The sequence below is a fragment of the Ambystoma mexicanum genome, chromosome 5q (genome assembly GCF_040938575.1).
Source record: "Ambystoma mexicanum isolate Mex_15411 chromosome 5q, UKY_AmexF1_1, whole genome shotgun sequence".
Lineage (NCBI taxonomy): Eukaryota > Metazoa > Chordata > Amphibia > Caudata > Ambystomatidae > Ambystoma > Ambystoma mexicanum.
The window spans coordinates 1,252,876,410-1,252,891,277 of NC_090933.1; the positions used below are offsets into that span (position 1 = coordinate 1,252,876,410).

General features: G+C 46.6%; 1 protein-coding gene across 3 annotated transcripts in view; it reads right to left on the reverse strand.

The window, feature by feature from the left end:
* Window positions 1-14,868, reverse strand: part of LOC138497986 (ubiquitin carboxyl-terminal hydrolase CYLD-like) — a 1,189,455-nt gene that overhangs the window by 152,219 nt on the left and 1,022,368 nt on the right. For 2 of the 3 annotated variants that reach the window (XM_069621757.1, XM_069621758.1), the window contains exon 13: window positions 4,507-4,625. The exons of the other annotated variant lie outside the window; for it this stretch is intronic. In XM_069621757.1, the coding sequence (XP_069477858.1) occupies window positions 4,507-4,625 (119 nt within the window). The remainder of the gene's footprint in view (window positions 1-4,506; window positions 4,626-14,868) is intronic. 3 annotated transcript variants of the gene reach the window in all.

The window sequence follows — 14,868 nt, forward strand, 5'->3', positions numbered from 1 at the left end:
TCAAACCAGCTTCAGACAGCCTGCCCAAAACTTTTGCTAAAACTTCATCATGTTCAGCCACACTATTCGCATATATGAGCACATCATCCTGAAATTTCACAATGTTCTCAATCCCTTCCAGAATAGTGTCCATCACTCTCTGAAACACTGAAGCCGCAGAAGCAAGCCTAAACGGCATTCTGCAATATTTGAAAGTTCCAAAGGGCGTTATGAACGCAGTCAGATGCTGGCAGTCTTCTTTCAAAGGAATCTGATGATAAGCCTGAGAGAGATCGATTACTGAAAAAACTCTAGCACCTTTAAGTGTTGACAACGTATCCCCAATTATTGGTAGCGGGTGCCTGTCGACTAGTATGTTCCTATTGATATCCCTCATGTCCACACAAAGCCTTATCTGTCCATTTGGCTTCATCGCCACTACAATAGGGGATAGCCATTCCGAACTCTCACTTTGTTCTGTGATCCCTTTCTGCAGCAATGTTTCAATTTCTGTCTTCAATTTCTCTCTCAAGTCATGAGGTATTGGTCTCACTTTCTGTACCTTTGGTACTGCTCCAGCTTTCAGTCATATTTCATGCTCAAACCCTTCAAGCATTCCCAACTCTACTTGAAACACATTTGGAAACATATTTTCCCACTTGTCGTTAACTTCTGCAACTGTGACCGGCTCCTCTGCATTTGCTTGTATGTGAATGCCCAGTTTATGTTGCTCACCCCAGCCTAACATGGAAGATCCTTCCTGTGTCACATATATGTCCGATTCACAACTTCTCCCTTTATATTCAATGGCTGCCTGAAATTTTCCCAAAATTTCAATCTTCACATTGCCATAGGCATAAGGTTCTATGCTGTGTTGTTTATGATTAGTGATTGAGCCTTGCAAACAGTTCTCATAAGTCTTCTTAGACATTAAAGTCCAAGGTGAGCAACTATCTACTTTCAATGTGACAACTCTTCCATTTATCATAAACACATGCGTAGGTGTATTCCCTTTATGGGAGACTTCTGCTATCTCCAACACATGCTTGGCTTGCATGGTTTGGACTACACTCAACGTTTTCCTCTTGGTCTGGTATCCTTGCTACAGGTTCAATATATTGCACTTGACCCGATCCACGGCAGACTCTTGCAAAATGTCCCGTCTTTTTGTACTTTAAACACAAAACATTTCTTGCGGGACAAAATGCGCTCGTGGAAATATGCCGATTACTACCACATTTGTAGCATTTGGTCTCTCTGTTTATGCCCATTTTCCTGAATCCTTTCACAGCTGCTACTTCACCTTACTGTTTCTCTTCTTTCATTGTCGCCATTTACTAATGTGTCTGCTCCATGCCTCTGGCAGTCTCTACTGCTACATCTAGAGATACATCCTTTGTGAATAGTCTCTCCTGAATTTTCATGTTATTAGTGCACCGCACTAACTGATCTCGAATCAGTGAATCTGTTGGCTGGCCAAATTCACATGTGTGGCTGAGAGATCTCAACGCTGCTATAACATTTTCTACCGGCTCACTAGGATCCTTTACTCTCTGAAAAAATGTATGTCTTTCAAACGTAATGTTTTTCTTTGCCTCAAAATGAATTTCTAATTTTTTTTCAGCCAGGGTGTATTGATCCACTTCACCTTGGCCTTCTTGCGGAGGTTGTGGTAGACCATCATATACACTACGACCTTCCGTACCCAGATTATGCAGAAGAATAGCTTCTTTTCTCACAGTGGCAAATTTATCGCCCCCAATTGCCACTAGTTAAGTGTCAAAGAGTTTCTTCCACCTGTCCCACCTTATTGGGGGAATACCTGGTTCCATTAGGAAAGGTGAAGGCGGGACCATACTTGCTGCAGCCATGTCTTTAATGTTATGGGCCTTTGGGCTTCTACAAATATTTGTGGTATATAACTTGCTCTGAGCACGACTACTACTTAATTTAGAGTAGTGGAATGTTTGTTATTATCCTTTTTCACAGTAAGCCCTTGTGCCACCTACATTCAATGTCTTAGAGCACTCCTCACAAAGAACTTCCACTTTCAGGCACTGTTTTATTTCAACAGTTTGTATACTTTTCTTTCTATGACAGTAGAGCTTGTTTTTTCCAAATAATGGGCGTGCCGGAGGGCGTGGCTTCCGTGGGTGCTTCACTTCATGTTATGCAACATTTGCGGTCGGAAGATCTCCCTACACTTGTATCTCCCGGACTCCTCCCTGCTCTCCCCAGGCCCCTCCTCACCTGGAAGCCTCCGAGGAACGGGAAGTGGGGACGGAGTTCCTAGGCACACATCTTACTTCCGTCGGATTGGGACCAGCAGCAGGTCTCGCCGGCACCTCGCACTGCCCTCTCCCCCGGGACCGGAGAGACGCAGGAGGCGCCGGAGGACACAATCCACCGGCGGGGTGGGCGGCCGCCCGTGTGCCTCGCTGCAGGTTTCCTCCATCATGGGCTCGCACAGCGGTTGATGCCTCATCACCAAATGTAATAACGAAGCGGAGGCGGCAAGAGGTAACTTTCTTTTAGTTTATTATAACGAGCCCACCCGAGCCAACACGCCCTCAGCCTTGCTCTTCCAACCGCCACTGCCGTCACGCAAACCCCTCCACTCCGAATCAAAACAAAGAGGCAGAGCTTGCGTGACGCCGCACCGACAGAGCATGCTAGTCTCTACAGTAGACTAGCATGGAGTAAAGAAAAACATATTTTGGAAGTAGTAACAAGAAGAAAATCTGTTGCAGCAGGTGCATGGCGTCCAGTTCTGTCGAGCAGTAAAAAGGACTGGTGAGCGAGACATAGCAGAAGAGTCAGCATGGGCAGGCTTGCCCGGCACGCCCTACATGCATTCATTTAATGGGGACTTTAAGCAGTGCAAAAAAGGCTCGGTTCCCAAAAGCCGTTCATTCGTTTACACATATTTATGTGCATTAGAGATGATTGCATGTATGAGAGATGTTATGTTGATGGGAAAGAACACTCGTTTGTGTGTGCTGTGAAATAGCTGAGTGGGGTCCACAAAAGAGTCCAACAAAACAGTTTATTAAAAGTAAAAAAATACATCTCTTTGGACAACATTTGAGTAAAGATAATTGTCAGAACTGTCTTTTTTCAACAATTGCACTAGTGCAAGTTTCTCCTTATTAAAAGTTAATGAGATTTTGGGGTATGTACCTAGCACACTCGGTATCTGTGGTTCTTTATCTCAAAAGTCCTTGGGCTTGTACACATTAGACTGCCTCTAATTCATCGTGTGGGAATTGTAGATGTTGTGGTCACTGATACAAACTGCAGAAAAAACTGGAGGTACTATTTTGCAGCCATACAGGGACAACCAGATTTGCCTATTACGAAGTTACAATCCCCTCCCATTCCCAGGTTCTGGAATTCGATGCCCTGTACCACCTCCTGACTCCTCTTCTGGTCCTGACTCTCCACAAGGCAATGTCATGGGCTATCATGAATCCCAACACACCATGTGTCCACCACCCTTTTCAACACTATAACTATTTTCTCACTTTAGCACTGCCTTCTTTACCCCTTACCTGCTAAGGACGAGTAGGCTTGTCCTATTTGCATAAACTTGCCTAGAGCTCAGCATTTAAGGGATTAATAGGTAAAACATTAGACAATCAAGTTTCTTGGAGGGCACTAGTTTTTCAATCACTTGGAAGCACTGGAATGATACTTTGTGGGTCACTGAATCAAAATTGCTTAAAGCCTAAACCACAAATGTATAATTATGATGTAGCAAAAATACAAACTGAACTAAGTTAGGCTATAGCTTCTAAAAAATAACAGGCCTAATATGCATGCCACTAAATGAGTAAAGCATTTCAGCCAAATAATTGGCAGCACAATTAATCCATGGTTCACATGATATACAAACTGAATTAAGTTAGGCTATAGTTTCAAAAAAATAACAGGCCTAATATGCATGCCACTAAATGAGTAAAGCACTTCAGCCAAATAATTAGCAGCACAATTAATCCATGGTTCACATGATATACAAACTGAATTAAGTTAGGCTATAGTTTCAAAAAAAATAACAGGCCTAATATGCATGCCACTAAATGAGTAAAGCACTTCAGGCAAATAATTGGCAGCACAATTAATCCATGGTTCACATAATATTGATTATAAACCCATCTGGGATTATGTTACTAGGAATGACTCACGTTTCTCAAACCTGTAGACCGTGACCCCAATGTAGCTGGTAGAAGGCTGGGATGGAGTTAAGTGGTGGAATCAGACCGAAGTTGGAAGTGAAAAAACGTTTTTGTTGAAAGCAGACACAGCTGGGTTACAGCACTGTCAAACTTGAGTTATACATGGGAAAGGTGGTCCCTTTAAAGAAAAGCTGTGATAATCTTGTATAGGCATTGCATACAAATATTATGAATGAATATTCCTGTACTATACCCATGGTGGGGATGTACCTATAAGACAAGTGTCTTAACCACTGATAAAAGGGTCCAGCATACAGTGTTGAACTTCTATGTTGTCAGTGAGTTAGAATACCTGCGTGCAGCACTTTTCACAATACTGCTTGATCAGTGCATTTGAAAACATTGCGTCTTTGAAGCACTCGGGGCACTCCATGGTGGCAAGTTCTCCGCACACAATGCACTCTCTGGGACCTAGGTGGTAGGAAATGAGAGACAATATGAGCGCTTCAGAAAAAATGGCACAAATCACCCCACTTGCCCCTCCCACACACACACCGCCCCCCCCCCCCTCACACACACACACACACACACACACACACACAGGTGACGGCAGTTAGGCACTGCATGGACCTTCAGTATTTCCATCTCCCTCTCAATACCAAAATAAATATACTTTAATTGCCACAAAAAAACAAAACCCCATCAGACAGATATACACATCACCAATACTCCTATAAACAATCCACACATATCATGATGATGTTAGAATTACAGATACAAAATATCCAAACTCTACTAACTCTCCATTTTAAGCATGGAGTGTTCACCAGGCATCTCTATCTACCCTATCTTATCTCATTGGCATCTCCCACACAGTCCTGTACTAGTTCATCTTGTTTCTATCAGAAAGACAATCCCAGTTGCCCATCATGGGTATCTTCCATAAACTCAAACACTGAAAAGAATATCTCCACATGTGGGTGGTTCTCCAAACAATAAAAAACAAAATAAAAGAAAAATCATGAAATCCGTAAAAATATTTACAAAGTAAAACAGATTATTATGCTTATCTGGAATCCAATTCTGTTTTTCCACATAAATAAACCAATTTCCACAGAAATAAAAACATTGTTGCAGCTTTTACTTAGACATACAATTGTCTGCTCCCTTTAGAAATAATAGAATAAGTAAACACATAAGTAGCCAAAGTAAAAACTGACTTACCCCTTAGCCCATGCTGCATGAATATCCAATCATATAGTAAAGTGACAGCTGCACACCAGTTTACTTTTTGCAACAATGTAAGCAGAACATCTACCCACATATTTAAAGCTTCTTCATATTTGCCCTAAATTCACTTTGGACATGGGAGGGTACTTTATTAATGTAATGATTCCCATTATTGTGAAGTTAGACTAAAGTTAAGTACTGCTCTTTTTTCCTCTCTACCATAGGGCTTTCTTTAGTATTCATAAACACCAAATGGAAATGCCTTAGAAAGCAGGAAAAGAAAAGACACAGAAAACATCTACATTTTGAAGAGGGCCTTTGTTTGAAAAGATTGCATGTATATGCGCTTTGCCTAGAGAATGCTCTCTCGCATTGGACTCTAAACAATGATGTCTGGCAAAAGCACAGAGTGCTATCCAATTGTTACCTTACATATCTAATCAATTGACATTTTTCTAAGATGAGAACCCGTGGCTAAATGTCATCTTCAGGACTGGGCTCTGGTTTTACATGTGAGTGATTTATAAGCTTTTTCATATTATGCAGATGCACAGTTCTATGCGTTCTGAAATGAATTTTTTATGCTTAAAAACTGTGGTTACTCCATTTCTTTATTCTTTATTTTATTTATTTAATGAGCATTTGTTATGTGCTTATATAACTGGATAGTGTTTCAAAGCGCAGCAAGGCTACATGGGAAGGGAACAGGAAAAAAAAAGAACAATAGCAAAAACAGTAACTACAGCCAAGGTCCTACTAGGCTTTTTGGCATTCGGAGCTAAGGACCGGGGGGTGGGAGAGGGGCAGAGGAGTGGCAAGTGCTGGTGGAGGGACGGGAAGGAAGTGCTAAGGGTAGCCAAGGGGGAGAACCTCAGGCAAAGTGCTAGTGCAGGGTGACTCCCAAGAGTGGGATGCAGAGCCTTGCAAGTGCAGTGCAGTTGAAGTGGGGAAGGGGGGGGTGCTGGTAACGACTGGGAAGAAGGGCCTGGAATCCTGTGAGATTCATGAGGATCATGCAACCAGTCACAGCGGCAGTGGGGTGATTAGCAGGGAAAGGGAAGAGGGAAGACGGGAAAGAGGAAAGACAGTAAAGAACAGCAGAATGTGTTGCTGTTTACAGAACTTGAGGAATTCCGGCTCAAGCCTGAGAGGGGCAGGGAGGGAGGCACCAGCCAAGGGGAGCGACCTGCCCCCCACTCTCTGCTTGGGAAGCATTTGACAGACAAGACAGACAAAGAGTTGAAGTTGGAGGAGTGTGGGGCTCTAGCAGGGGAGTATTTCAGAATGAAAAGTTGGAGATAGCGTGGTCCCAGGCCTCAGAGGACCTTGTGGATGATGCAGAGGGTCTTGAATTTGATCCTAGCAGCCACCAGGCGCCAGTGGAGAAATTATAGGGCTGGAGAGATATGGTCCCCGGGCTCGAGGCCAAGGATAAGTCTTGCAGCACTCTTCTGGATTAGCTGGAGGGGGCGTAGGGAGAAAAGAGGGTGATTGAGAATGAGCCTGTTGTCCAACCTGGAGAGAACCAGAGCTCTGGACACAATTAGCTTCTGGGAGAAGGTGAGGGGAGGAAGAATGCCTCTGAGGAGGTGAGGTTCTTGGCCTCACAGGATGGTGGGGGTAGAAGGCCCAAAGAGGGTGGCCAGAGGGTAGGAAGGAAAGAGGGCGCAGGTGTCCCAATCAGAAGGATCTCCATCTTACTGGCATTAAGGCAGAGATTGTTTGCTGCACACCATGTCTGAATGGCGGACAGACAGTCAGGGATCAGAGAGGAGGAAGAGGTAGTAGAGGGAAGTTTGAAGGAAAGCTGTGTGTTATCTGCATAACACTGGAGGGAAGGAGGAAATCAGGTGAGCAAGAGGGACAAGATAGATATTGAAGAGCCATGTCAATAAGATGGCCTGAGGGATGCCACAGGTAGAGATTGAGTTGGTGGAAAAGAAAGGGCTCAGTTGTCACTGGGAGGGGCACTTAGTGAGGAAAGAGGTCAGCCAATCTAGTGCCCAGTCAATGATGCCGAGGGTTTCACAGAGTCGTTTTATGATTATGGAATGGTTGACCGTGTCAAAGGCAGAAGAGAGATCAAGGAGAATGAGAACAGCAGGAGAGTTGGCGTCAATTTGCAAGCATGGTTTCACAGAATCCAGATTGATGGCCATGAAGGTAGCCAACAAGATCAGTGTGGAGGGTCAGTTGGGGGACAACCAACTTCAAGAGGTGAAAGTTAGCAGGGCAGGTGGCGACCGTAGACTGCTTTTTTAAGAGCGGCTGCACCAGGGAGTGCTTGAGGGATTAAGGTAACGAACCAGTGGCGAAGGAGTGGTAACATAATTTAGCAAAAACCAGGGTGAGATAGGATTATAGGAGTTGATTGTTTACCCGTTCTCCTTTGCTATGTCTAAGTAGTTTCAAAAAACCATTCCGACATCCAAGATATGTAGCGATCTCTCCACTGGAAAGGAAGCGTTTAAATGTTTTTCGAATTTGTAAAGCGCAATTTTAACCACTTGGGTTCTCTCTTGGCGTGGATGATCCAGATGGCAAGGAACGTTCAGGCGAGTCAATTTTGCTCAAAGAGAAGTTTTTCAGGGCATGAGAGATCTGAAATGTTCCTGGTCCCGAGGAGAAGGCAGCTCCAGATTCCAGAGGCAAGGATAACAAAAGTGGGGAAGGGAATTGGACAAGGAATCTCTTCCACAGGGTTCTGGCAGATGTGTAGTGGTTCAATTTAGATGAGAGAAAAGAGGGAACATTTGTGTTGTAAGGTGGTGAGTTATACAAATGGATTTGAAGGTGATGCATTTAGGGACAGGCAGCCAGTGTAGTAAGGAGCTGCTGTGATATCGTCACCTCTCTTGATGTGAAGAATAAGCAAGTGTTGGCATTCAGGACTCTTTAGAATTAGCAAAACAGAGTGAAGACCCAGGTATATGCTTTTTCCATAGTCAAGACTGTATGAAATCTGGGTGATGACCACTGGGAAAATGTGGGGAAAATCGGGTAAGTGAGCGCTCTCTTGAGGCTGTGAATTTGAAAGAAGCAAATGAGGATGGTTACTGTGAGAAAAGTGAGAGTTCAGTCCAGCCAGAGTCCTACAGAATACTAGAGTTTTCACTGATGAAAGTAGTTGAGAATGTCCTTATTGTGAGACAAAGTGTTCTTGAGATATTCTAAACACTCCCCAATCACTGAGAGATGAAGATGTTCCACAAGTTGTCTGGTGAGTGCTTAGGGAGACCAATCTTTGTGTGTTTGCCAGTGCTTCCCTGAAGTTAATGGTAAATTACTTGTTAAAGATATTCCCATCATCTACCAACAGCCATCTTAAGATTTGGTAAGCACGTAAAGTAGAAGTATGAACAAGAAGAGCCGCAGAGGGGACAGAGGGAGGATTTGAATGTGAATCCATGACAGACCCATGCTGGAGAACAATAGTTACAAGTAAGTAACTTGTTCTTTCTCCAGCATGGGGTCTGGAAACAATTCACATGCTCATAAATAACAAATACGTAGCAGTACAACATTACACAACCACAGGAGGTGGCAAGGCTCAACATAAGCAACCAACTCTTACCTCCGGAACAGACTCACCTCAAGCGAACCGGTTGCATAGCACTGGTTTGCAGACTCTGGACCACTCACTGTAATCCCTGTCGACGTGGTAGAACTTTGTGAACGTGTGCGTGGATCTCCAAACAGCAGCCCTGCAGATGTCCAGCAGGGGCATACCAGACAGGAACACCGTCGTTGCAGCAATCGCTCTGCTAGAGTGGGCTCTCGGACAGCCGGGCAGTGCTCGGTTTGCCAACCGATGACAGGGCATGATGCAGCCGGACAGCCACCTTCAGATGGAAGCCTTGGACAAGGCCTTCCTATCGTTCACAGGACCAAAGTTCACGAACAACTGAGAAGTCTTCCGAAAACCCCTTGTGCGTGTCACATAGAACTTCAGGGCATGAGCAACGTCCAGCAAGTGCAGGGCCCTCTCAGATGGTGATGAAGGTTTCGGGGAAAAAACACGTTACACCAAAGGCTCATTGAGGTGAAATTCTGACTTGCCCTTATAAAAAAGGGGTGTGTCCGCAGCACCATCCTCGATTCGTGGAAATTCAGGTATGGCTGTTTGCAGGATAGGGCTTGGATCTCACCTATCCTCCTGGATGAGGTGATGGCCACAAGGAAAGCCATTTTCCACGAGAGGAACTTGAGAGGGGCCTGATGCATAGGCTCGAAGGGGGCCCCCCATAAGCCTCATCAGCACCACGTTGAGTTCTCACGCCGAGGCAGGAGCCTTCACCGGCGGGAAAGATCGAAACAGTCCTTTGAGGAACTCCTTGACTAGTCAGTGAGACCAAAGTAAAGATCTTGCCAAAGACCTGGTGTAGCGGGAGATAGCCGCCAGATGTACTTGACAGAGGCGTGTGCCAGACCGGCCTTGGCCAAGGGCAGCAAGTATGATATGATGTGACATTTATAACGCGCCTATACACAAGTGTTTCAAGGCGCGACGAGGCAAGGGAGGGGGAAGAGAGGGAAGACAGACGATGGTCTTACTAGGCCAGGAGTCATTCAGATTGCGCAAGTGCAAGGGAATGGGGAAAAGAAAAGTGCGGTACATGGGATAATAAGTAATCACATAAAATAAATAAGAACTGCCAGCTGGTGGCAAGTGCAGGGTGAGTGCAGACAAAGTGCTGGTTAGGGGACTATAGGGATACAGAAACAGTCCCCAGGTGCAGGGGTTGCCAGGGATGCAGCGCAAGCGTGCAACTGGCAGGGTTAGGGCCCGAGTTCAGATGGGTGGCCAGGTAACCCGTGCAGTCTCATTGTCAGCCAGGATTTCAGCAGGGGAGGGGGAGAGAAAGCAGAAGAAAAGAGGAAGGTGTTTAGGTGCTTCCGGAACCGAAGATGGTTCTCCTCAAGTTTCAGGGGGGCAGGGAGGCTGTTCCAGAGGGAGGCCCCAGCCAAAGAGAGAGATCTACCACCAACTCGTTGGTTGGAGAAGCGACTGACCTTGAGGGAGTTGGAGGCGGATGAGCAAAGAGCTCGAGAGGGAAGATATTTAGGAAGAGAGAGTTGAAGGTATTGAGGGCCCAGGCCCCAGAAGGCTTAGTGGACGATGCAGAGGGGTTTGAACTTAATCCTACCAGCCACAGGGAGCCAGTGCAGAGATTTCCGTCCTGGAGAGATACGATCCCTGGGCTTGAGGCCAAGGGTAAGTCTTGCAGTCCTGTTCTGGATGAGTTGCAGAGGGGGTATAGTAGAAGCAGGCAGATTTAGAAAGAGGCTGTTGCAATAGTCCAGCCTGGAGAGAACCAGAGCTCTGAAGACATTGAGCTTCTGGGGGAAGGAGAGGAAAGGAAGAATACCTCTGAGGAGGTGCAGCTGGTAGTGTGACTTCTTAGACGTCAGAGATGTGAGGGAGGAAGAAGGAGCTGAGTGTCATCCGCATAGCACTGAAAGTTGGGCAGAGAGTGGTAAAGCGGTGGACAAGGAGTGCTAGGTATTGGTTGAACAGCCAGGGAGAGGGGTTAGACCCCTGGGGGACACCACAGGTGGAGAAAAAGATAGCAGCGAGGAAGGACCCAAGTTGGACCTGGGAGGGTCGGTCAGAGAGGAAGGAAGACAGCCACGCCAGGGCCTGACCGGTGATACCTAGGTTATCACAGAGACACTTTAGCAGGATGGCAAGGTTGATAGTGTCAAAGGCAGAAGAGAGATCAAGCAAGATGAGGACACAGGGGTGTTAGAGTCCAGGTTGGAGAGCAGGTCTTCCCAGATGTTCAGGCGAGCAGTTTCCGTGCTTCTGGCAGCTCTGAAGCCAGACTCATGGTCATGAAGACAACCAACAGATTCAGTGTGGAGATTAAGCTATAGGAGAAGGGCAGTTTCGGTTCCATGTGTTAATAACCCCGCAAAAATATCGCAATACAAAAACGCGCCGTATTTTCGTAGCGAGATTGAGGCATAGACTCTGCAGGGTCACCCCTGCAACTCCTACATTATTTTTTAATGTGCGGGGGACACCCCCGCAACTCCTGCTCCCACACATTATTCCCCCAAAAAATATTGCATATGGCGTTCCAGACGACCATATATACGGCAATATTTTTGGTGGGGAAAATATTACCTGACACCCCAGTTTCTCCAGGAGCTTGCCCAGGAAGGCAGTGATGGGAGATTGGGCGATATTTGGCCAGACAGGAGGGATCAGCAGAGGGTTTGTTGAGAAGAGGGTGCACACGGGCGTGCTTCAGGGGTGATGGGAAGACACCAGTGGCGAAGGAGTGGTTGCAGAAGCCAGCCAAACCAGGAGCCAGGGTGTCAATGTGGTCCTTGATGGTTTTGGAGGAACAGGGGTGAACCTGTTTTGACAAGACTTTCATAGATCGGACTTGCCTTGAAACCTCGTTTGCGGAGAACATGGGAAAGGCAGAGAAGGAGGGAGGAGGTGTGGCTGCAGAAAGAATCTGCGGGGCTGTGATCCTCAGAGGGGTAGTCTTCTGAGGCCGGCGCCATGTAGCGAAACGCTTCCCCTTGTGACGGTAGAACTTCAAAGTTGACAACACCCTGGCTTTGGCGAGGACCTACCTATAGTCTGAAGGAAACGCATATCCTCCAAAATCTAGGGCTGCAGGAGCCAAAACCCCAGGTTCAGTGAGCCTGGGTCGTGGTGCAGGATTTCTTCCCTGGTGAGAAGATCCAGAACCACTGGCAACTTGACTGCAGGTGACGGGGCGATGAGTATCATCCTGCTTTATCATTGTGAGTGCGTTGATCACTCGTAACAGGAGAGGCAACAGAGGAAACACGTACATCAACAGTCCTTCCCACGGAAGGAAAACGCGTCCCCCAAGCTCCTCGGCTGGTGGAATCTGCTAGCAAACTTCTGATATTTTGAGTTCACTGCTGTCGCAAACAGATCGATCTGGGGCCTGCCCCACTTGATGAAGATGCGGTCCACCTGGTCCTGTCGAAGTTCCCACTCGTCGAGGGAGCACAATTCTCTGCTGAGGGAGTCTGTGGTGGTGTTCTTGACTCCCGCTAAGTGAAGAGGAACTAGGAACATCTCTTGTCCGACGGGCCAGCGCTGCAAGTTCTGAGCTTCATTGGAGAGCGCTGTGGATCGAGTGCTCCCCCAGCCCCAGTTTCCTGATGTAGAACGTTGTGGTGGTGTTGTCCGTGAAGATCGTCACCACCTTGAGCTTCAGAGATGGAAGGAATTACTTGAGGGCCCAGAACACTGCCCGTAGCTCCAGGATGTGGATATGTGGATATGGAGATCCTTCTCCTCCGGCAGCCACAGGCCTCTGGCCTTCCAGGGAAGCGTCCGTGGTGACCGTTTCCTGGACTGGAGGGTTTTGAAACCCTGTGCGATGATGGAGCAGACACACCACCATTTATCGCCCGACGGAACTCATCATCAGCGTGATCTTGTCCGTGAAGCTTCCGGACACTTGCATCCAGCGAGCGTCCAGGAACTCATGAAGAATTTGCATCTGCAACCTGCAGAGCTGGATGAGATAGATGCAGGATGACATCATGCCGGCAACAAATTGATTGTTTGCACAGTGGACATCAACAGCCGCTGCACATGCCCTCTCCCCAGAGGGTGAGGCCAGGCAGGATATCGTATTGAGTCTGGCTCCTAGGAATAGCCCGTTCTGCAATGGTGTCAAGCAGGACTATGGATAATTGATGGAGAATCCTAGATCCATCAGCAGCTTGAAGGTCACCTGCATGTGACCGACGGCCAGCTCTTGTGAGTGGGTACAGATGAGCTAGTTGTTGAAGTACGGGTATACATGTATCCCCCGTAGACGCAGATGGTCCGCCACCAGTGGCAGGCATTTAGTGAAAACTCTGGGGGCCGACTTCAAGCCGAAAAGTAGGACCCTGAACTGGTGGTGCTATGCCCGTTGTTTCCTGTGAATGGGGACGTGGAAGTAGGCGCCCTCCAAGTCCAGCGACATGAAGAAGTCTCCTCTTTCCAGTTGGCCGAGCACATGTTGCAGCGTGACCATTCTGAATTTTTGAGACAAGACTTGAGGTAATTGTTCAGATGTCGTAGGTCTAGGATGGGCCTCCAGCACCCACTCTTCTTTCTGACCAGAAAGTATCTGGAATAGATTCCGGAGCCCCTGAGTTGCCGGGGGTACTAGCTCTATCGCCCCATTTTGCAGCATGGCCCGTACCGCCTCTAAGAGCGGAGGGATGTGCTGCTCCTGATGGGCCACCAGAGGGATCCGTGGACACCTGCGCTTAAACTTTAGGGTATGTCCTTGGGCAAGAGCATCCAGCACCCATCTTTTCTTTATTTTTCTTTCTTTTTATTTGTAATGCGCCGAAAACCCACAGGCATCAAAGTGCACATAGACACACAAGACAACAGAAAAGACGGGACAGTGCGAAAAAGGCCTGGTCAATTTAATCTAGTCAAAAAGAACAGTTTTCAGGGATTTCTTAAAGGACGATGGAGTAGGGATCAATCTCAGGGCTGGAGGGAGGTCATTCCAGATCTTAGAGGCGCAGTTGGCAAATCATCTGCCCAGTCCTTTTGATTTCTTACAGAAAGGGAGTGAGACAAGATTAGTATTAGTTGATCTTAATGAAGGTAGAGGGGCATACCATGAGGTTGCGGATTTCATGTAGCTAGGCGCATTCCGGTATAAGCATTTGTGAAGTAAGGCTGCTGCTTTAAATTGGCATCTAGCCATGACTGGTAACCAGTGGAGTTCCCGCTAAAAACTGGAGACATGGCACCTTCTTGGAACTTTCTTGATAATCCGTACTGCATCATTTTGGATAGTCTGTAGGCGTTGAAGGCTTTTCTCATCAGCCCCGATAAGGAGCGCATTACAATCATCTATTATTGACAGAATAGAGGCCCTGGCAAAGTTTTCTTCATTAAGGTAAGGGTGGATATTCCTAAAAAGCTTCAGATGGTACGCACAGCTCTTGGAGACTAAGTTCACATGTGCTTAGATACTTAGAGCACAATCAGTTTGTACACTGAGTGTTAACCTTTTCTCTAACAGGAACAGGATAATCTTGGATGGAGAATAACTGGTAGGAGTCGGCGAGTTTGGCCCTAGCTTGAGATGAGCCAAAGATAAGAAGCTCAGTCTTGCCTTTGTTTAGGCACATCCAGTTGTTCAACATTCATGTGCCTATTTGAGTATAAATATGTTGGAGAAGGCTATCGGCAGAGTAATCCCCAGGGAGCTCTAGGACCAGCTGAGTATCATCGGCATAGTTGTTCCAGAACACTACTAAATCTTCTAAGAGTGCAGAGGGAAAGAATGTATAGATTAAACAAAGTGGGAAACATATACGCTCCCTGTGGAACCCCACAGGTGGAGGATATGGAATCAGCGCAAGCAGGCTCCCAACAGACTTTAGATTTTCTACCCGGCAGGAAGGACACTATCCATTTGCACACCAGGACTGAGAAATGGCAGGTGTTGCTAAGGATCTGTATGAG